The sequence below is a fragment of the Phlebotomus argentipes genome, unplaced genomic scaffold (assembly GCF_947086385.1).
Source record: "Phlebotomus argentipes unplaced genomic scaffold, Phlebotomus argentipes genome assembly contig_5, whole genome shotgun sequence".
In the NCBI taxonomy this organism is placed as follows: domain Eukaryota; kingdom Metazoa; phylum Arthropoda; class Insecta; order Diptera; family Psychodidae; genus Phlebotomus; species Phlebotomus argentipes.
In genome coordinates this window covers 4,650,685-4,674,553 of record NW_026776165.1, presented here as the reverse complement: position 1 = coordinate 4,674,553, position 23,869 = coordinate 4,650,685, and the positions used below count along the sequence as shown (strand labels likewise).

Genomic DNA, 23,869 nt, shown 5'->3' with positions numbered 1-23,869 from the left:
AGGAAGTTAACAAAGCTCGTAATTGATCAATTACATTAGCGCACAACAAAAAGTCCATTATGCTATTGCACAACGATTAATATGTTAATATGGCATTTTATTACTTATAGCTACTTTAGCTATGACTAACATAACAACTCATGAAGGAACTTCTCCGGATTGAACACAGTCCGCCTCATTCTGAAGAGCTCCTCGTCTTTGGCGCGCCACAGCTTCACATCGAAGGCTGGGAAGAAGAACTTAATCTCCTTCTCAGCCGTCTCCTGAGAGTCTGCAATTAGTAATTAGGTTAAATCCAGAGGAGTTTGCCGGCAATTTGGAATCTGCTGAACCTGATCCGTGGGCTGCATTGCGAGTATCTGAAATGCCAAATCTCCCTCTGATGCTCTCCGGATGGGATATGATGGTCTTGTAGACTTTTGTGGGTCCCAGCAATTCTCGCCACTTGGCAATGGCATTTTCCCTGGCCAGGATGTACACATCTGACGGTCCACTGCTCATGAAAGTCACCAGGCGCTGGTAGAAGAACTTCTTGGAATGTTCAGCATAGAAATCCTCAGCGGAGGAGCGACTGATGCACACCCGGTCGTTCTTAACGACCTGAAAGTCATTTCTGAGGATGACATCTCGGATCTTCGTCAAGGCACAGCTGTTCTTTATCACGTGAGGCTTAATAATGGCTAGAGTGAGTTCCAGAGGCTTTTCTCTTATCATCTCTCTGGCATTCTCGCTGAGGAAGCGCACTAGAACTTGACTTGATGTGAGGTTAAACTGGGTGTAAACAGCTGACAAGCTTGCAAGCACTCACTGGCATGACAGTCAGAGTTGAGGAGCGTACTCAGGGGTTTTCTTTTGACTGGTAACAGCTTCAAGGGATCAGAAGTGGAATGAGAATGCGACGATCTTGTACGAAAATATGCTAAGAAAGTCAAGAGAGTGAATGCACTTTTGAGTACTTCTCTCTCTCTCTCTCTCGCTCTCTCTGCTTGATATCCCCAAAGATCGCGACAGAGAGTGGGGACGATCCAGAGAGAGAGAGGGAGAGCGCGATCAGTGGAGTGTGCAAGAGACAGGGACAGAAGACAAAGTGGGGGACTTTGACAGCTCCACCATGACTCTCTGAGAGTGAATGTATGCAGTTTCTTATCTCCTTTTCTCTCTCATTCACAGTCCGACTCTCTCTCACACGTCGCCCCATCTCTGTCTCTCGCGAGAGAGCGAGAGACACTCGCGCACGAGAGATTTAATACAAAATAAAATATTTGAGGAAATATCAGTTGGAAGCTTTAACTCAGAGAGGTTAGCCGCGTGTGCTCAATTTCCTTCTGTTACATTTTTTCTCATTTTTTTGTAATCCATTCAATTTCATCGTTTTCCTCACGAAATTTTTTCGCTTTTTCCGTTTTCCTACACTTTTTTAACCGCTCTCTCGTCACTTTTCAACCTGGTCAAGAGCGGGAGTGCGCGGAAAATTTGAACTTGGCTGCGGAAAAGTGGTGAAAATCACACTGAAGAGTTGTGTTGGAAACAGACAATAAGAGAAGATAGAAAAAAACGTCTTCAGATGGAAAAGTGAGTGGGAAAAGGTCATTCCTTCGCGCATTTTGTGAAGTGTGTTGATTACAAGAATATCTGCGCGCAATTTATCGTCTCGTTTTACAGTTGATAAAAGAGAAAGAAAAAGGACATATTGTTTGAGGTTTATATATGCAAAAAGGATATTCATTTGAGTTTCTGTGTGTAAAATCCGTTCGGCTGCAACAACATCAAATTATCTGCAAATGTGAGTTGATGTTTTGCTCACTAACAGTATTTTTCATCGTGCCAATTTCACTACAAGAAAACCGTCTGTGTGTCTGTGTTGGAGTTTCTCTTGGAGGCGCAAAATTTCCACCACCAAAAATTTCTAATCCACTAAATGAAGCTTCAATGTGATGAAGCAAGACTTTTCCTCTATGTGGAGATTTTCCTCTATCGTGTTGATGATCCGCACGTCATGCAAATTGAATGAAAATATATGTGCCTCTATTTTTACATGGGCAAAGAAGAAAAAAAAAGAAAAAGAAAAACCGAGCGATGTCTCATTAAAGGTGGCAAAAGAGAAGGCACACATAATAAGCCATCAGTTGATATACAAAAAAGCTCCGTAACAACTTTTCTTTCTGTTGCGTGAAACGGTGCACAGCGCGAGTGTTTCACTGACTGACTAACTTAGTGCCCATGCCATTCCAAACACTCCCGCGACGAAGGGCGCGAACGTCCGCCGAGGGGCCGCTGGAGCGTCCCAAGGACGAACAGGAAATGTCCCACGGCCGTTGACGCGCTGACCCAGAATTGTCGCGCGCCTGATAACACACACACACTCACTGTGTTTGTCTCTTGTCAACAAGCCACCCAAAAGGGACTCTCACTTTGGGCAAATATTGGCCGAATCAATCATGATTCACATTCAAAGTGTGATTATGGATTCAGTTTTGGGTGCCTTTCAGGCTGAGATAAGACAGAACTAATCCATCACTCGGAGGAGGAAGAGAAATAAAAACCGTGATGCTTTGTGGATCGGTGAAAAATGGTCAAGAAGTGACGTCAGATCGCGCTGCCATTTTGGAAATGGATCTATTTTATATTTTACTATGCTCAAATCATATTGGAAGCTTCTTCGGTGGTTGAGTGGATTATAAATGCGGCCCCGCGGACTTTCAGTGATCTCTGCACTGTTTTGCTGCAGTAAAGGTCGCGATTCTAGGATTAGAAAGCTGAAGAAGTGTTTTTTTTATGAGCATGAAGAAAAGATGATTGTGCAGAAAATTTAAATCCTTTCTTGAGCTGAAAAATCGTTGAAATAAAAAATTAGAACAAATTAAATCTAAACAAATATGTAAATTTATGCACTGAAAATAAGAAAAAAAAATATGATAAAACTAGAATTCCAATATCTGCCAAAGGTTTGTGCAAAACATTTTTCTAAATACAGTGAAAAGAGCTGAAAATTGTCAGATTTCTACCTTTGATGGCACATTTTGACGCTTATTGTGAATATTATTGAGCAGTCCAAATCCGCCTTTGAGCAATTTCTCAAGCATTTCGGCACGTCGAATTGCTCAAGTCGCGCGATACTTCCTGGAGAATTTAGATCATTTCCATACAGACTCGAAATTGAGTGTCGAGTCGATACTCGAGAATGTGACCTAAAAAGGAGCATTTAAGTGATTTTTTGCAGTCGCGCGCGCGAGCTTTTTTGTCACGGACGGGGGCCACTTTTTTTTCTTCTGTACACACATCGCAAAGCCAGACTTGGATGATCGGAGAAATATCTTCCGTGTATTACATGAAATTACCATTTGGGTGAGGCAGGGCCGGAGATGGCATGAAGAGAGTCACACTTGAAGAAGAATGAATAACAATGAGTCTTGGACGGAACCGAAATACAAAATTAATATTTATAAATTGTTAATTTTATGTCCTCCTCATCTCGTGGTCGAGAAAATAGCGATCAAATTCGGTCTTGGCTCATCGCCTGAGAGGTGGCTGGATCTCTCTCTCGCTCTCTGTGGTGTGTAAAGTCCGATAAAAGAAATTGGAGGGAGAGAATATATAAAATTTATATTCCGAATGGAGGAGAAAGACAAGAAAAAACGACTATTTTTCGGGTGGCCGCCAGAGAGCCCCGAAAAAGTGCTCAGCCGCGTAACGGTTAAAGCGCGCGATCATCTGGCTTTTCCTCTTGGCTTTTGCAAAAATGCGTGTGGCTCATTTTGCCCAGAATTTGATGATCGCCAAAATGAGCTGCGCGCGATCTCACCAATCTCCTAAGCCCGCGCGCTCTCTCACCTCTTTCTCACGCACATTCACGCACTCTGCCAATTACTGCCTCGATTCTCTTTTTCGGGGTTAATTGAAAGCCCAACTCTCGGTTTGGCGCTTTTTGCATGCGCCACTTCTAGAACGGGCGCGTCCATTCTTTCCGCGCGCCAGAATTATTGGGTGAAAATCAATTTTTCATCAAGTCTCTGGGGGCCAATTGATGGATTCTCTACGCTAAGCAAATTGGCACGGAAGTTTGCGGGTCGCATTTCTTCAGCATGGCAACCACTTAACAGCAAAGTGAGGAAATGGAGGGCCATAAATTTGGAGCATTAATTGACTTTCGGACATGTGAGATTTGAAGAATGGCCGCTGCGGCGCTCTAAATCACCAATATAATTGATTTTAGCTGTGAAGAAAGCCCACATTTTCTGGTGAAGAAGATTCTGCGTGGTGGAAATTAGTGTTTAGTGTGCTTAATCGCTTATTCGTTGATGTGTCGATAAGTTCATCCCAATACCGACACTTATCGATATGAATTGAACAGAATATTAGAGGAAAGACAGTTGAGGAACTAAAAAGTTCTCAATTTTCACTATGAAATTGCGCACAATTTGTATCGATAAGTGTCGATAATTGTCGAAAAATGCGCCAGGATTAAGCATGAAACTCTCTTTCTTGCAGGAACTCCTCGCGTCACGCAGTTCGATCCTAGATAGACTTTGCGATCGAGAGGATCAACAGTGGTTCTTCGCCAATTGTCTGGACACACTGAAGACACACTTGGTGATCGCGGTGGGGGGCTTCTGATGCAATGATCATATCCAAGGATCTGTTTCTCCTCGGTGAACAGGACTATCTACGACTGCCGAAAGACGAGAAGCGTGCTGGCAACAGAAAGAGTGATCCTGCGCCGCCTTCAGCTGGCATGGGGAAGACGCCTCCTGATGAGTCACGGTGAGTCTAAAAGACAGAGAGAAATCCATATATCAAGATCGGGAAATGCCCAAGGAGGTCCAGTCCATATATGTTGTGTGCATTGTGATCTTGATGGGTGTTTTTTCGTTTCGGGAGAGCGACAAACTTGCCGATTTAATTGCTTACATTAATGAGAAGATCGCGCGCGCGCGCAATGGTGCGATGAAAAGTTGAGGAACAGGAAATTCACACAGTGCACAATCGCGCAAGGTCGACCAGTGCACGGATTCTAAGTTCGAAGACATGTCCGAATTTTTTGGGGCTGCATTTGCGCGCCACCCTTCTGCTGGTTCTCCTTGGACGGGGCGCGCGCGCGCGTAGCGACAATCGCGATTCGCGTGACCCTCGGCGGTGGAGAAAGGTCGGTCTTATCGGGTTGCGCGCGGCGATGATAAAGTCTCTAATTGATTTTTCGGGTGCTCAGGAGGGAAGGCCCTGCATTGGGCTCTGCTGACATTGAACTCCGCCTGATGGCACTCCCTGGTCAGAGTGTGTGATAAAAGGGGGCCAAGCGATATGGGCACCAGCTGTTCCGTGCGCGCAAACACTGCCGAAATGCGTATGAGCGAAAGGAGGCGCGCGGAGAAGTGCGCAAAAAGAGCCTCTCAGGCAGACAAATAAAAATGGTATATTTATATAAAGTGCAACAGTCAATGGCAGGTGTTTGTATACCGGAGTCCAAGAGAGTTGCACATTGGGATTCGGAATGCGCGCGGAGAGCGTTTATTAACGGCCGAGTGCTGCAGAGCAGCAACAATAAAAGAATCCAGTCACAGAACCATCAAAAATCCCCCCAGACTCTCGACTCGTTACACATTTTGTGCGCTCTTTTACCCCAAGGAAAATGTGGTGCTCATAAAATGTGTGTGCCCCCCGCCAACGGAGCTCCTCTCCAGTCTCTCTCGCCTCCTTTTTTTCTGTGCTCTGTGGCCCCACTTCTTTATGACTTCTTGCAATTTTTCTGCAACACTCTTGCGGCTTATTTTTGGGATTCTCTGTGCCACTTCGCGCGAGAGAGCATCTTTTGTGGCCGCGCGGCCCAAAGAGATCATTAGGAGTGCACGCGGTGGCCAAACAAAGGGAGGATTTCTGACCGTGGGTTGCAATTTAAAATCACTTAGAATGAGGGGGGCTCTCCAGAGGCGGACTCCGCGCGCGACCCCCAAAAATGATGAGTGACGCAAAATAATTTCGTAACCACTCTCGTATCGCGTCTGAACACCTTCAATTAGCGAAAAATTTGCCAGTGTGCGAGCGAAAAAAGTGTCTCGAGCAAGAGAGAGAGAGAGAGAGAGAGAGAGAGAGAGAGTGAGAGAAGCCATTAGTGTGGCTTTTATATAACTTTAAACTAATCCTATGAATATGACTTTGAACTTGAAAATGCCTCCATACAAATAGGCATACAACATTATTGTTATGTTTGTCAAGAATGATTTAAGGTTATTCGGTTGTCAACTTCCGCCTGAAAATTTCATGACCTCCATTCACCCATGGATAATTATAGAGATCGCGTTCGGCCAATTGATCCTTCGCTGATTTCGGCATCCACAGGAATTTCCGTGGTATTTCCTCTTGGGGTCATCTTCGATGAGATGGGTGCCTTCGATGTGCGCCGGCAGAAGATTATTATATTTAGACAGTCCGTGAATTTTGCGGATGAAATTCTTTCCGATTACGCAACTCGAGAGCAGATTCTTTTTGGTGGATCTCTTCGTTGTATGCAAATTTCTTGTTTTACGGCATTTAGGAATGAATTATTATGTAATTCAGAGCTTCTCGCGACTTTTTGTGCGATTTTTTTTCGCCAAATAAGAGCTATCAAGTTGCGCCCCTGGTGATGAATGGGGAATGTTGAGTTGGAGATTTTTGTCGCGAATTCTAAATGTGACAAACACCAGGTTTTTTCTTGATAAAAAAAAACTATTAACAACTTTTAAAGCTCTTTTTCCTGTTCTCAAGAGTTGTTGCATCGCGAAAGAGCTCTCAGTATTTGTTAAGATATCAAAGAATTAGGAGTGAAGCCAGATTCCATTGTCTCTGTTGTATTCCAAGAACGGATTTCCCGGAGGATCTTCGACAGAGTCCTTCTCGGCGAGCTTCCGCTGTGCGTGGGGCGGTAAATTGTACAACAATAGGGTGGAAAAGGAGGCCGAGGAAGCGTCTCTCCTCTGGCCACACCTGTGCAGACTCGCCGAGGCATATTTCCATGGCTGCCGCGAAAAAATCCGTCTGATGCTCCCACCTGCCTTGGGTTGGGGAGGGCAAAAACGGCCAAATACCAACTGGCTTTTTTGCCCTGATCGCGCTTAAGAGCGTAATGTACGAGGCAGAAATTCCACAAGAGCAGAGGCAAGTGCCTCTCACCTCCGCGCCGGGGTGGATTGAGCGGAATCGGCGGGACGAGAGGTGGCGGAGGGGGATGGGGTCCTGTGCGTGTTGCCCGATTGGAGTGCCCACCAATTGTTGAACGCCTATAAGTTCAATGGAATTGTATGGTGAATGTGTGTAAAGAAGCTTATAAACATTAAAGTGACGACGATTTTAAATACATAAGGCCACATTCTCTGCACATAGACTCTCTGGTATTTTTGCTCTCTCGCTCTCTCTCTCTCTCTCTGCCTCCCTCTCGCCCGAGTGCCCAACGCAGCGCGAGAGAGGGAGAGAGAGAGCGCGAGGAAAAAACGAGCAAAGTGAAGTGTAGGAAAAAAAGGCAAAACTTGGAACAGAACGCACAACACTTTGGTGGAGCCAGAAATACACAACATGAGAAAAGTTTTAGGCGCGAGTGAGGCGGCACGATGCCAGAGTGGGACACACTGACATAGCAACGTTGGCGCTGCCATCACTTTCGCTGGCAGTTCAATGCACTCTGCGAGGCGCACGATTTGAGATTTTACACTAAATGCCGTGACTCACACAGTTCCTACCATTCGCCACCAATCACTCCTTCGGCAACATCCAAATTCTATCGGCAGTTTCCACTCCACGAGACGCGCGCCACCCAAGGCCGACCAACTCTGTGGACCACAGGGTGAGTGGCGATGCTCCCCCGTTTCTCACAGTGTGTGTGTGAGTCGCGCACAGCCTGGAAATGTTGGAGCAATTGGGGAAAAGTGATGGAAAACACCTAATTTGCATGATTTACGTTCAGATAAATCAATTGAAAGCAGTTTCTCAGAACCTTTCTTCATCTAAGGAAGCATGGAGACGAAAAGGACGCCGGTTCAAGTAGTGCAAACCCACATCGGAAAGCCGTTTTACTCTTGATTTCTAAATGAAATCACCCAATTTCATGGGATTCTGAGCGACAATGAGTGAGAAAAGTGAAGATAGGACGTGAGAGATTTCCCTCATAACCTTGAATGCGGTCAGAGGTGAAAGTGATGCATCGGTGCATTCCTCTGTGGCTGTGCGCAGAAACCATTGACCTGGCGGAGCATCCCAAAGGTGCAAAAATCCTTCAAATGCCTCAACGGAAGTGGCGAATTCTTCACGACGCGCTAAAATAAATTCATAGGAGAGCCATAGCCAATTGTCACGATGCAATGAGCAGTGCATACAAATAGGAGACAATTAAATGGCATTTGTCGTGTCTCAGCCATAAAATTGCAACCAGAGTGTCTCTGGCGGTCAAAAAATTCATAGAGTGTCTCCGAGACTCTCTGGCTTTTTTTCTCTACCTTTATTTTTATTTCCTATTTTTTCCTCCATCTCCTCCTCCTTCTGGTGACTTTGCGGGGGGATAAAAAAAGCGCGCGACTATAGCGAAAAACCATCCACTTTTGCTTCCTTTTATTACTCATGGCTGCCACGTTAAAAATTTCTCGCACTTGTGGTGTAATGATTTGAAGTTGGTATTGGTGTATAACCTTGAAAATTTTGTACATGATGGCTTTTTATTGGTGGAACGACGCAAACAGTACAAAATTGCGTCTGTTTACAGTGGCAAATAATACCCACCCCGAAAAATATGAGAGAATGATAGAAATTGATGTGGCGAAGAAATTGTCACTCGCGACCTCCACAGAGGCCTATCGCCACTGGGGTACATAATGTACAGTGAAATTTTCTAGATACAGCATTTTTTTCCGTATATGTGAAGTGCCTATTATCAGTTTATTTAAATGATTGAACAAACAAATTGACTACGCACGAGAACAAATTCCCCCGCGACCAATACATTGGCGCACAACTCGGCCCACCAATACAGCATCCCGCGGGAGCACAGCGAAAAAACATACATAATCATCTTATACAATTGAGAGACAATAGGGAATTGACAATTTCCTCGTGGCGCATCGAGAAATTGCCTGTAATAGATTGAAAATTGACGAATATGACCTGAAATTGGCAACAATTGATGAGATTTGCCATAATTATGGCGTTGGCCTATCATAAAGTAATAGAGCCTAGACTATTTTTTCGCCCCGCGCAGTGCCATAAACTTCCTATAACACGATCATTCCCCTAAATATCGCCATTACTCACAGCTCAATTCCTGTGAAATCATTACTCAATAGCTGACTTCTCAAGAAGGCGCGACAAAAAGCCATTGAAAAGCAACGACGACCAGGCGTCCCCACTGGGCCCAGGATAGACGTGTTTTTTTCATTCCTATCTATGTCATCGGCCATAAAATCTAAGGTGCAAAAAAGCGAGACAGTCTAATCGGTGTGAGATGGAGCAAAAAAAACGTCTCTCTAAAATATAATTGAGCTTTAAGAGACAAATTAATATAAATTATTGGCTTCCTCCTGGATTTTTGGGCATAAAATGTGTGACACTGGTTGAATTTCAATGAATTTTTCAACATGGAGCACAAATACAAAAAGTGCGACTGAAAAAAACTGTGACATTATAGAATTAAAACTGTTATTATATCGTCATTATTCACATCACACACAAGTAACCAAAATAATGAGTTTGACATTCAACCGAAAAATTCTTATTCTCCTATTTCTCAACACTGCTCGTCTCGGTTTTCTTTTTTTGTTATTTCGTCGTACGGAGATTCCATTCGCACTTTGCTCAGCTCACTTTTTGGCTGCAATTCATCCAGCTCTAGTCGCCATTCACAGCCGACTTCAGGTCGCACAGCTGAGAAGCCCCTCAGCGGGGCAGCTTTGAGAGTTTAGCGCGCAAAAAGCCAATCAAATTCCCCAATTGGACAATTGCACATCACTTAAATCTGCCACTCTGTGTGACTCTTCGATAAATATTTGCAAGAATTGTCAATACATTTCTGGCGAATTCTGCGCATTGCTCGCGAGAGTGGCTTAATTGAGGCATTTTTCGCAACTCGTCTTATCTCAAAAGCAAACTTTATTTATGTAATGCTAAGAGCATTTCAGCAGATCTCTCGCTCTCTGGCTTATACTTTCCCAAACACTTACAAACTTCAGTCATCTCTCATTTTGGGTGAATTTTCGAAATGGAATTTATTCGTCTCCGAAAAGGAATACGACGCACATATTCGTAATTGCCTAACGCGCGTTTCCCACAAAAGCAATTAATCCAAGGTGCGCGCGCGCATTCGATTTCCTTCTTCGGCAATTAAATCAATTTGCCGCCCTGTGGGTAAAAATATATTTTGGAAGGCCTGGCATACAAGACATTTCAAGGGAATTCAGCGATTGAGAAACTTCCGCCAATCTCGCGAGATTATTTAGTCATTTGAAGGGAAACTGAGCGCAAAGTGAGAGAGATACAATTGACAATGGTAATTTGGCGCTGGATTTTGAAAGAAGCGACAAACCCAGAAAGCCCAGCGAAGAAAAAAAAACCTCCACAGGTAATTGTATAATTGATTTATTGCCCTTTTGTGTGAACCTCAAACAGAGTCATTGTTGGAGGCACAAAAAAAATAAAAAGGGAGAGGAAAATTTGGCCTCTTTTTGGGCGGAAAAATTCGCGTCGAAATTGATTTCGTCACTCAACCAAAATCCACCATTTCTGGTTGTGTGTTGAGGCTGGTTTTTGCCCCTGCCCGAAGCCATCAACAGAGTTGATGTGTTGTAAGAGACAGACTGTGAGACGGAGTTGGAAATAAAAAGTGCATTAATGTCTAAAAATAAATATATCTACATCGCGATTTTTTCGGCCATTGCAAAAAAGGTCAAATGAAAAATATTACTTCTGACTCCGGCTTCTCGTCGATGTTCTATGGCGATGGCGAGAACCAAAAACAGCTGCAAATTTTTATTATTCTTCCCAGGAGGGGCGATCAATTTCTTGCTTTTTACGTTCTGCACTCAAAGAAATATGATGGAAGTGATAGATAGACAATAAATTGAAACGTCTGACTTTAACACTTGCTTGTAGAATAAATTTTATTGCGTTTTTTATAGCATTTTTGACTACAATTTAGAACTTTGTAGAAGCTTTATGGAGTGTCGATAAGATCTTCCCAATACCGACACTTATCGATAGGAATTGCCTGCAATTCCAAAACGTAATTTCAAAGAGAAAATAGAATTGATATAGACTTATTAGTTCTTAAACTATTGATTTTAACGAATTTTCCCCTAAGATTGTCTTAAAGTCGGAAATTGTACGCAGTTCCTATCGATAAGTGTCGGTTTTGGGATAATCGCTTTACTTTATCTGTTGTACAGAGAATTGTTAACAAGATTGTTAATTGACCAACGGAAAATCCCTATAAATCCCTTAAAAATGACTCAATTTGACTCTCTCTGGGTTTGTATTGTCTTTGAACGCCTAGACAACACATTCCTTAGGCGCATTGCAAGTTCTGGTGGCCCTGAAGGTCTCACCTCTCTCTCTCTCTCTTTCTCTCTCTCTCTTTCTCTCTTTGTGAAGACAAAGAAGGGACCGTCAAGGTGAGCCGAAGACGGCTTTGCATGCGCCAAAACCCCGCCGTGCAAGGGTTAATCCTCAGTTCAACCCCATCGCCAAGCGTACAAGCGTGTGAGTTGCACACAAGCCTTGACTTGGGCGCTTGCACAGGTTTGTGGCTCATGTGAAGAATTTGCGCCAGTCAATCAATTTGGCTGGCCAAAACTGCGCGGGTCTTTTTTGCGCCATCATCTGCCGCTTTTTGTGGGCCTCCCGAAAACTTTAATTTATCGCTCCGGCCGAGGTGAATGGGCAGGTGGCAGAAATTGCATTCGCGCGAGCGCTTCACTTACCTACATTGCCGTATGGTGCGCGGCGCCCCGCGAGGGCCGCCGCGGCGGGCGTTTTGAGAAAAGCGCGCGCGAGCGCGCGGTGGGAGAAAGAAGCCCCAAATGGGCCGGGGGAAAAGCGTGTCAAGGTCAGTGTATCCAATACCTGTCCGAGGCGCGCACCAACACGGCGAAGAGAGGCGCGCGCGAGCAAAAAATTGGTTACACACGATTTTCGGTTGGGCCAAAAGTAGTCATCATCATTATTTTTATCCAAGCAATGCTGATTTGGCCGCTTTTTCACCTCTCCTTCACCTCCATCGTCCGGAGCATATTTGACTTTTGTTATTGTTTCCATCGTGCATTTTCTTTTGCGCCCGTCTGATGACTTTTTAACTTGCTCTTCATCGTGCTGTTCCACTATTAGACCGGATGTCGAGATTTCGTTGTAATTTCCAGCAACGGACTTTTTGTGCCCGAAGAATTCCACTGCTTCGCGGTTGTCTTGGGCGAATCCTGGGTCGGGAGCGCGCGACCCGTTTCTCACCGTATATGCGTGCCCATTTGCTCTTTGAGCCCCAGAGTCTTTGCCCACCTCTTTGGGCTCCACTTGAGCGGAATGTGGAGTGAAATGGCCGAGCTTTCTCAAATATTTGCAGAGAAATTTGGACGCGTTTTACGTAATTTCGTGCGAAGATGATGGTTTTTTTTTGCTTATCTGCGATGATCATCTGTTTTCATCTCATTTGTCTACAAATGCCAGAGGCTTGCAAAACCTTTTTGCATTTGCCAAATTTATTCCCACTGAATCGTGGCGTCTTTCTTGTCCTCTAAATATCAAAAGACCAACAAATTCCAAGGCAAATTCAAGATAGGTAAAACAAGACTTCTAAGTAGAATTAGCCTGCAACTCATCAGAACATGCTAAAATCTCAGGCAACACCGCAAAGGGATGATAAGTGACATTGTCATGCACACAAAGTAGTCTGGGAACAATCGTGCGACGAGTGTTAAGACGGCGATTAAAGATCAAGTTTTATAGGTTTTGCGTGGGGGAAAACAAGACAGGACAATTAAAGTGCATTTTGGCTGTCTGATGGCGTTTTTTTTTCTGTCCACTGTCACACTATATTTTGCCTCTGTGTGTCTAAAATATCAATTAATTTAATTGTTTCGTTAGCAATAATAAAATTCACATTATTTCTGCCATGTTTGCCATTCTGCGCCATGGCGCGTCAAGATTGCCAATTGGCGAATCCCATTTTCAATTTCAAGATCGTCCTCTCCCACTCACGTCCCCATCAATTGATTAATGACCTAATGCATTTCTATTGTTAATCATGCGACATGGAAATGCACTCGCGCGCCCAGAGTTCACCACAAGTTTCTTTGACCCGCGCAAAGCTTTCCTTATTGTTATTATTCCTAGTGAAATTGGCGAAAGACGCGCATGGATCAATTGGATTAAATTGGAAGCGGTGCGGCCTTAGAAATGGCTGATTTTTCCTGTTTACGCGCAATTTATCGCCCCTTCGATGCATTCACATGATTAATGCAACTCCTTGCCAATTTAATGTCATCACACTCTATCACAATTTACTCACTTATCCCATTGTACACGCGGAGCGTCTGTTTTTATAGCTATCTTTCCTCCCTGTCGCGGCGCATTCTTGAGCACTGTCGCTTGATATATTTTCCAATATTAATCATAGATTTCCATCTGACGACTTCAATGCAACTCCTCCCGGGGGGCGCTGCACATTTTGGCGCCATTTCTGCATCTTGAAATATTGACTGAAATCTCCCGCGTGTGTATTTGTGTGTGAATTTCTCACTTTGCAATGCAATGAACTTTCATCAATTATCCGAGATAAAATATGGCCACGTTTTTCGATCGTGCATTTAAATATCCGTGGAAAGTTGGCTGGGCGCGAGAATCCGCGCGCACAGCCCATATGTGTGTAGCAAGATTGCTACATTTCTTCCCGAGCGACAACAAATAGAGCCAATTCATTGAACCCACTGAATAATTTATGATGGAGGAAGACACAATGGTTAGTTTCTTTTTTGTGCACTCTTTCGCGCGAAAATTTTCCCGCTGCGCACTTTTTCGGGTTTGTGTGCGGATTTTTTTTTGGCGCGAAAAGTCGCCGTGCAAATTCTCATGGATTTCGTGCGCATTGCACACACTTTTCCGTGAGCCACATTGTCTCGCCGATTGGGGCAAAATGCAGTTTGTTTTCCTTTTGATTTTTCCTCTCTCTGTCTCGCGTGGCAAAACAGCAAAAATTGTGAAGCAAAGAAGTAAAACAGGGTGGGGAAAGACAATCATAGTTCCGACACTTTTTCATCTCACACGCCAAAAGAAGAGTGCGCGCGCGGAGGGAAAAGACGAATATTATATGGATGTATTATTGTTAAAACATAAATGAATATAAATTAAATAAATAACGATCACCGCCCATATAATCTGTCTGACCCAAAAAGGCCTCTCCTCCATTTCTGTGTAAATAACAATCGTTTCCATTATCTTCTCACCACACTCTCTCGCCTTTTCTTGTGAATAACTCCGAGCGTACAAATAAAAATGAGGGAATTTTTCCTCGCGGCCCAAACTAGGAGTGAAGTACACTGCATATATGTGCACACAAGTCTCACCCTGGCGATGGGAAAAAGGCCCACAAGATTTGCCGCCCAGGCGCGCGCACTATCAATTTATTTACACACTTTGGCGTGTGTGCGAGCGCGAGATTGAGGAAGAAATTATGATTTGTGTTCCGTCGTGATTTTCAGAATTATTAAATCTCCTCTAATCTGGTCGAGGTGAAAGCTCTCTCTCTCTCTCTCTCTTCTCCTGACGTTGAAAAACTGCATCGCGCACAACAAGAAGTTCATTGAAAGAGATAACAGCCGCACTGCAGTGAAATGTCGTCGAAATTGATTTTAATAGAGAGAGAGTGCATGTGAGATTCATTTCCTTCTTTCTTTTGTGCACTCAAACTCGCGACCACTCATCTATTCTTTCGTGCAGAGTTGAACTGGCGTCCTATAGAGAAAGTCTCCCAGATTGACTTGAGGAATAAAGAATTGCATCAATTTTCCCACGTCAATTTGAGAAAGTGCAGAAGATTTTTCCTATTTTTACTGCTCTGGGAAACACTTGAATTCTTCATGGAAATTCTGACTTTTCGACTTGTCTAAAAATGCACTTCACGTTCAAGAAGCCATTAAAATTGTTCCAGTGAATTTTAGTATAAAATGTTTTGGTGTGCAACTTTCACAATCCACTCTCTCTCTCTCCCTCTCTCTCTCTCTCTGACTGTCTAGATCGGAATCATGAATCTATGAGCCTTGCAGCTCTGCCCTCATCATTTCAGTTTCTCATGCAGACGCTTTCCATAGCGGAAAAAAGGCCAATTTTAATTTTCCACTCACTCTCTCAGGCAATGGGAAAGCAAACACATATATGCGGAGAAGAGGCTATAGAAAATGTGTCACAAATGAGATTGAGATTCATTGAATGGCGCATAAATGCCTGGGCAGTAAAATTGCTCAATGCTTTATGCTCAGAGCGAGTGAATGCATTTGGCTTGTGAATGATGGCAAGATTTCACTGCAGGGCGAATAGAATATTTTTCATAACAAATATACATATAGTGGTGTGCATGGGAGGAAATAGCGCTGAGTGAATCACTCTTAATTTATTTGTCCATATCGCAAAGAATAAAACAAATAAACTGAGAATTTCTGCTCAGAAGCAATTTCCTTTGTTGCCAGCGGAAGAAAGAAGACACCGTAGAGTGTCCAGTTGCGCCTTTTCGTACAATAAATATTAGAATTCCTCGCACTGTGCAAGGTGAGATTGTTCGCGCGATGCGGTGTACTTTAAAATCATGATAACCTCAAATGAGCCATCTCTAAGCGCCTGCCCCAGTTGTGCGCGAACGCGCGAGCGCGGTTGGAAAGTCGCCTAAAGTCCAAGAGCAGGTCGTTTAATTTTTGGTGGGCGCACTCGAAAGTGGCTTTGAGTGTGTGGCTTTGGAAGAAATGATGGTCAAAAGTGTGCAAATTGCACACGAGACTTTATTTAATGATGCTGATGTGAGAGGATGTAAAACAGGAACCAGAAATTGCAACGACCCACTTTAAAACTGCAACGACGACACCGCACACAAAATCCACACAAATTGCAACGAATGTCGCCTTTCGATGCTGCGCGGCATTCGCTGGCACACTGTGGTTGGGAAAAAAAGAGGGCCCCCTTTGGTCACTCAACCCAATAGGCTAATTGGGATTGATGAGGCATCGACATAGGGTGAATGACATGCTCTTTTTTCCCTCCACTTCACTCTACTCGCCCAGTTTCTCCACAATTCCGCCCCGAAAACAACAAGAGAATGCGCGCCGAGGAAAAATCTCCATGCGATGGAAGAAGAGAGCATCGCGGCTTTTCTTGTACAACGCGGAACTGCATCGACCCACGTTCAATGACCCATTCACGGATTGACCTGATGGTTGATCATCCTCCGAATCAAGATTAAGCACCACGGCGCGGCATCTTCGATGAAAGTCACTTCTCTTTTGGGCCTCATCACCCATGCAAGAACTCATCGCGTGATCTTCGACTGGCCTTTTTTTCCCACCCTGGGCTTTCTCACCAGAGAATTAGGCTCCGGCAGTTTTGCGTCTTTTTCGACCTCATTGAACTGCAGAAATTCTTCAATTTCTCTCGTGTCAGCGCGCGTGTGGAAGTTGATACGTGTGATTTTTCATCCTCCGAAAGAAAGACAACCCTAAACACACATCTTTCTCTCGCTGTCTTTGATGACATCCAGAGAGTTTATTGAACTTGCACTTGCTCAATTCGGCCCAAAATGTCATGCGCTCTCCAACAAGGCATCTTAATTAGACAAGTTCACAGATGTTAACAAATTGCAACTTGCTGAAAATTTCCTCATCGCGCACTCCATCTTTGTCTCAGGCTCATCCTCTCTTGCATGGCGTCGATTTTTTTTTCTTTTGCTCTTCGAACCCAAAATAAGCAGCCGCGAAGGAGAGAGTGAGGAAATTCTGTGGAAAAGAGTCAACAGAAGCGTGGGTTTTGTAATTCTACCTCCAGTGTTAACTATCACTGAAGATTGGGTTACTCCAGGGGTGGAGAATTTGCTTGAATTCAATCTATTCGAGTTGAGTATATTATCTCATTCACAAATCATGAAGTATTCACGAAACATTCTGAGAAATTCGCATGATTCTGAGTGATTTTGCTGATCGTATTCTTCAGTATTCTTCTCGGAGATCAGTAAATTCCGTTCGAAAGGAATGAATAATATGCGAAAAGGGAATAATGTCGTGGCAATTGACTGCCCCTTCTCGTATTCAATTCCGTGAAGTGACAAAGTGGTGAGGGAGCATGAAAGCTCAGTGAAAAGTACGCCAAGTATTGAGAAATGTGCAGAATTGAGTATCAGATGGCACTCATATGGTGGATTACAGCTGCACGAGAGGTCATTGAGCTCTGGCTCGATTATTTTTATTTTTGTGCCATGAATGCGAATTTTTTTCCAACCTCTTATCTTGCTGTGGTGCTCATTTTTCTTGTCTCTCGAGCGCGACTGAGTCGAAATCCTCGCGCGAATTGGGGTGCCGCGAGAAATCATAATGCCGCAAGTATTAGGGAGAGAAACACCATGAGCCGCGACGAGAAAAAAAACAACAGAGAACCTTATCTTCAGGCGATAAGAGGCATTTTTAGTTTAGGCCAATTTTCGCGCGCGCCACAACAAAAATGCCACACACAGCAACAAAATAATGGTTTTATGCGAAGAGAGCATAAATTGCCTTAACCTTCAATTTTGTGAATTGGTTGCGGATTTTTTTGCCCTCCTCGTCAAACGAGAGTCAATGGCAAATTTAGTGGGAAATTTCAACGATGCTGATACTGTAGAATTGACCATTCGTGGGATTTCCAGTGAATTCCGACACATTTTCCCATGGGATTGTCACCTATGCTGACGCAGCTCTCTTTCCTGGAAAATCGCGCATAGCGAAGGAAATGCTGATAGAAGCAAGAAGAATGCACAACAAGTGGGACTTCTTCCTGGAAGACCTTCTCGCTGTCGGTGTCTAATGTCGCTCTAGAGCTTATCGGCCATGGCATCCTTGTAAGTGTCAATCGTGTCCAGTGACTCGATGGAATGTTCGAAGGACGCACTTTGGGACACCTTTCAAAACACACTGGTGCACTGCCTTTCGCGCTTCCCAATGCAAAGAGATGCAATAAAAGAGTGGATTGCAGTGAAACCGCCATCCAGTCACTCAAATATGGCCATAAGAGGGGTCCGTTGCAGGCATTTCACTTCACTTTGCTCGCTTGCGCTCTCTCTTTTTATCATTTTCATGCCATCCAGAGTGTGAGTGGGTGGCAATCTAACCTCAAACTTAGGCATAAACTTCTTGCTCAGCAACAGAGACAATTTCAATGGCAATTGCCAGTGGTAAATTGCAATTTTTACATACAATATCAACCCTTGAACATCTCATGTGGGTGCGCAGGCTGTTTTTCTGACGCAAATAATTCCCCCCAATTTCTTGCCTCCACGTCGGCTGCGATTGTGTATGGCTAAAGTGCAGCTTCAATTGCGAAACACACTCCACAAGGGATTGATTGGTGCAGATAGAGTGGAAGTGTGTGACCTTAATTCTAAAATCGCCCTCCATTTACATTCAATTGAGGAGTCCCTCTTCTTCCCGAAGCGAGACAGATAAAGACAGCGCATTGCCGAAAAGGCCGGTGGCTGAGAAGATTTGGGTTAATTCCCATCACACTTCACACACACCCGAAATTGCCCAAAATGCATCTCGACGGCGACAATTTGGGCCACAGTGTCTTCCTCTTTCACCAGCGCCATTATGTTATCGCGGCCAATTGACGCACAAAGTGCACAAATTGCCCTAAAAGAGGACAAAAGCGCGCGCGCTTGTGAAGGTCGTTACTTTCAAATTGAGGGGAAATTTGACAGATATTTTGACAAGCAGAATCTCTCGCGGGGTCGATCAGAAAACCGCACTGTGACCCATTTGCGCTTAGTTGCTCATCTGTCGCCCCAGTGGTATTTTAATTGATTTTCACTAATTCTAATGCGCGATCAGTAAAAGTTTACGCGACAAGTTCACTGAACTTGTGCACCATCACGAGATTCTGGTCTATTTTGTCTCCATCTCTGCGCGCCTCGCGCATTTCCATCCGGAATATGGCTTTTGTGTGATGATCACCTTCGGGAGGAGAGACAAGATCGCCGCCAAGACCTGTTTGTGTCCCATTGGCGAAGACTGCTGTGGGACAGAACGGTCACGCAGCGCGATTGAAGTTTGAGGGGTTTTTTTTTCTCTCCAAAATATATATATTTGTTGTACTGTCAAATATCAGGCCAGATCGTCAATTTGACCGCAAACGATCAGCATTTGTTCCACATTTTGCAATTTCACTTCAATATTTCACCATGGCGCAAAAATGGCGGAGGGAAATGAGATCAAGTACCATCCAGCGCGTCTAAGAAGTCTCTCGCTCTCTCTCTAGGTGATCAATAGGTGATTGGCCTAGAGGCTATAAAACTGTAAAATGATTCTGGAATGGCCATTCCCAGACGCGAGCGCGGCGAAATAGTGCGAAATGTCTGAAAAATATATTCCAACTCTCTATATCTTGATCGCCACATTTTATTGGAGCGGTCGACTGGGTGAATCCGCGACTTTTGGCCAAAATAAAACGGTAAAATTTGTGAAACTCCGCAACCAAAATTCACGAATGTCCCCGCGGAATGGCGCACGCAGAGTGTTTGGAAGAAGGAGTTGCGCGCGATTGCGAAAATGTCACTTGCCGCACAGTTACGACAAGAATACTTAATCTACTGTTTTGACTGTGATTTAATTAAAAATGAAAATACTATTGCGTAACACTGCAGAGAATTGACATTTTCCCACTTGACTATGTAAACATTGAGCATGAATTTTCCGCCATATTGCCTCCTCACTCAGGACGCACGGACGCAAGGCTGGACAAGATGGAGCCTTCCATGGATTTGGGGTGCGTCGTCCTGACAGACAGAAAATCTCACTCACTCTCATTGCGCGAGAGAAACTACGCAGATCAACTGTGGCAATGAGAGAGAGAGAAAGCCAAGTGTCGCGATTGGCTGGCGGACTCTCTCACTCTCCTGCGCGCGCAGATCGCGAGAGAGAAGCGATGGGAGAGAGAGAGAGAGAGAAAAAGCACAAAAAGCACACAACTGACACACTGACCCCATGACGTCACGAGTGTAACGAACTCAAATCAACGAATAAGTCAACTAAATATAAAGTCTCTCTCTCGCTCTCTCGTTTGCCTGTTTTTCGTCGTTCGCTCTCTTCGTCGCGATACTCGCGCGGATCGCCGAATTTTTCGAGGGGAGATTTTGGCAAAACGAAGCCGTCCTCGAGGCTGGATTTTGGGGCACCTGGGCCCTAATCTCGAGTGTCTGTCAGGTTGCCACCTCAATTTCGCGACCTTATCTCGCACGGTTATCGGTCAAGAGACGCACTGGCGCTCTCGCGTGTGCCAAATGATGATGTTTCGGCATAGTGCGTAGGAGAGGCGCTCTCTCTCCCTCTCTCGCTCCCTTCGCGGGGATTCCCCGCGTGTGTGTGTTGTGTGTGTGGAATCCTGCGGAGGAATTCCACTGGACAATCCACAAGAGGAGACTTCCTGATAACACCATCTTTCTCTCTCGCCTTTCTTCCATGCACACCATTTCACCCGAATCACTCCGTGCGTGTGTATTTGAATGTATTCCGATAGCGCCTATATCTTGTATATATTTTTTTTCTTCTCCCCGCCTCTCTGTCAAGTCTCACTTTATCGTTCAGTGACCTTTTGAGCGCATTTAATTGTATATTTATAAATAAAATGTAAATATAAATCAGTGGCTGAGTGTGGGCCTTCTCGCAGCTCCTTTGTTCCTGGCCTGGCGCGCGCGTCGCCAGGCATAATTCCCAATGCCCCATCCCGTGAGTTGTTAGAGAAAGTCTCTCCCCTTTGATGGGACATACAGCTCTTCCTGTTCCATCTTCGGAGTCTGGTTGCTCGAAATTCAAATGAAGCCCAAGCACAATTTGACTTGCCAAGCATCTGCGCGCGCGCGCGCCAGGTCAGCAGATTTGTATGGCATGGAAGAGAGTGATTTGCACAATCTTCTTCCCTGTTGACACTGGAGAGAGAGAGAGGACGATCTGATGCCAATGCTAATCCGAGGGGCTTTTGGGAAGCTTTTTCCTCTCCAGTCGTCTTCGCATTTATCAACACTGCGCTTGTTTATCATGCACATAAACACAGAAGTGAAAATATAAAGTGACAGAGAAACAGAGGGAAAGAAGCTTAAAGAGATGATAATCATGATACACTGTCAAGGCGATACAAAGCACAAATAGAGTCAATGGTATTTTGTCATATAATTTCCCATCATGACAATGACGACATTCTCAAGAACATCCCCCAGAGAAGACTTTCGGCCCGAGGAAGCTATGATCTTGATGATGTGAAGGAGACTTTCTTCACCTTTCCAATGAGACAAGAAAATATGACTTAATTATTCAACTTTTCCATCCTGTAAAATGAGGGGTTTTCAAAATCATTTCAAAAGCCTCAAATGATGTCTCAACTGGCTCAACACCATAGCAAATTCCACCAAAAGACGCGGATTTTATGCCACTTAAGCAATTATGGATTGAAAGTTGATTAATAAAAGCCAATTAAGTGCCATATTGACTCTATATTTCGAAGGCAAATCTCTCATTGTTTTTCATCTTTTCGCCACACACACACACACACAGCGCGAAGAAGTGGCGGTCAAATGTGCGTGCTGATCTGCAGAAGGGAAAACCATCAACTTCCGGCTGTGTGGCGAAGGAAAAAAAGCTCACCTCGCGCGCGGTGTGAGGAAGTGCGCGCGATGCTTGAGGCCTTTCAAAAGTCGCGCGAGCGCGCGTCTCTTGCTCTGTGGCCAAGATTGTGGGGGCAAAAAGAGGCTAAATAAAAATAAGACGAGAAAGTTGTTCTGAGGAAACGCACACACGCAGAAAAGGAGGGTGGGGGGCACAGAGCAAAGTGATTCCGCCTCTCATTTGAGGAAATGGAGCTCCCCTTCGCGGTGCATCAATTAGCATTTTGCCATTCATCGCCGCCTTTTGCACGTGCAAAAGATAAACAAGTCACAGCTAAGGGGGTCATTCAACTTGCAATTTTCTCCTTCCATCTCGTGAGACTTCGCATATGTGTGTGTGTGTGTGTGGGTGGGTGGGTGGATTGGAAAATATTTCATCACTTGGCGTCACTTGGCGCTATCGCGAATTTCTGCGCTATAATTCCTCGGCCTGCGCCTTGTCACATTGTAAATTTCACCCATTGTCACACTCTTCTTCTCTCTCCGCACTTTTAGTGCCTCGCTTTAAACCCACCAAATCCATTATTGCTCCGGTGCAAGGTGGAGAGAAATTATGATGCGGAGAGAAAGCACTTTGTCACAAGCAACCCTCTTTCGCGTCATGTCTTGCCAAACCTTATCTATGATAAAAAAAAAACAATGTATTTAAACGGACACACAAAGGCTCGATGATGAGTAATGGCTCTGCCAAATTCCCCAAAAATAGCACTCCACTGTGTCCGCGATAGTGCGGGGAAAAAGGTCATTTTTATTGAATGTATGGCTGAAACATTTTGCGTTCTTTCACGAGATTTGTGGGTTAGAAAACTAAAGCAATTCTTTTCGGGCGAAGGTTTTGGTGCCGATAAAATCTCAGTTCATTCTAGAGATGCGTTTTTTTCTCTCCCTCGAAAGCTCATACGGCAAATCTCCGTGTGTGCGTTGGATAAAGTGTAAAGATAAGACTATTAATAGCATGTGAAAAAAAATTTTCCCACATCAAATTTATGGCGCTCTCGAAGGTCTTCGAAGGTGCTTTCGTTCGCAAGAAGATTCGTCTGGGTGATCGAATTATTGTGGACGGGCAAATATGGAGAAAAAGCTCAATACGTGTGTGCATAATTGGTAGAACAAAATTCAATGCACGACGACCCAATTCCTCTGCTTGACTAACAATGGTGTCATGGAATTGATGGTCGAAGGCTTTTGATGGCTAAGAAGAGATTTTCCCGCCTGACTGAGCTTTTTTCCTCACCTTCAAATGTCTGGGCTGGAAATTCTCAGGGCGCGAAGCCACGGAAAAAAAACACCCAGAAAAGACACTTTTGCCACACAGAAATACAGAATATAAAGAAGGGGGGAAATTCTCAAAGAGCACAAACGTGCAATTGTCATTTGATTGCAATTAAATTTGACTTTTTCCCCACTCGTGGCAAAAACATGGCAATTTTCATTGTGATATTCCACGATATATTCTTTTCTTTTTCCCTCCCGTTCTTACAATGTCTCTTTTTTTCTCATCTAAATTACAGAGTTGAACACACCGCACTCACCTTTCCCTGCATGCTGGAACCATCGAGGCCACTGCAATTAGTCTTCCAGGACATTTGCGTGTCCGTCCAGAAGAGGCCCATTCTCAAAGATGTCAGTGGCATTGTTCGGTGAGTCTTCAAATGTCACACACACACACACTTTTCGGCGGAATGCCATTGAGAAGATCAGGCGAGGCGAGTTGCAAAGGTTGCAGATTGAAGATCACACTAGAATAGACGGAGTTTCACAGCCAATGACGGGATGTCTTGCCTCTGTTAATATTAAATTCAATAATTAGTTTTACCTCATCTCAAAATTTTTCTCTATTATTTTCATGTGATTCACATATATTTGCTCTCTTTACATCTGTTTCTGACTCTCGTCGCCACAATCCAAATGTTCGATCACAGCAGAGTGAGACAAAGTTAATCCTCTCAAAGGCAAGTTAGCAACAGCCCAAGAAAAATGGTTGCT

The 23,869-nt window shown here is 44.3% G+C and overlaps 2 protein-coding genes across 2 annotated transcripts in view; one reads left to right on the top strand and one right to left on the bottom strand.

Annotated features, from left to right (window-relative positions):
* Window positions 1-95: 95 nt before the first annotated feature.
* On the bottom strand, window positions 96-881 carry LOC132266144 (nucleoside diphosphate kinase 6-like). The gene is made up of 2 exons (XM_059766993.1): window positions 333-881; window positions 96-271 (listed from the first exon to the last, which is right to left on the bottom strand). The coding sequence occupies exons 1-2, from the start codon at window positions 712-714 to the stop codon at window positions 126-128; spliced, it is 528 nt and encodes a 175-aa protein (XP_059622976.1). The 5' UTR covers window positions 715-881; the 3' UTR covers window positions 96-125.
* Window positions 882-1,298: 417 nt separating this feature from the next.
* LOC132255471 (uncharacterized) overlaps window positions 1,299-23,869 on the top strand; it is a 29,534-nt gene continuing 6,963 nt past the window's right edge. Inside the window, exons 1-3 of the mRNA XM_059751528.1 lie at window positions 1,299-1,783; window positions 4,489-4,761; window positions 23,395-23,523. Coding sequence (XP_059607511.1) covers window positions 4,619-4,761; window positions 23,395-23,523 — 272 coding nt within the window. The 5' untranslated portion in view covers window positions 1,299-1,783; window positions 4,489-4,618. The remainder of the gene's footprint in view (window positions 1,784-4,488; window positions 4,762-23,394; window positions 23,524-23,869) is intronic.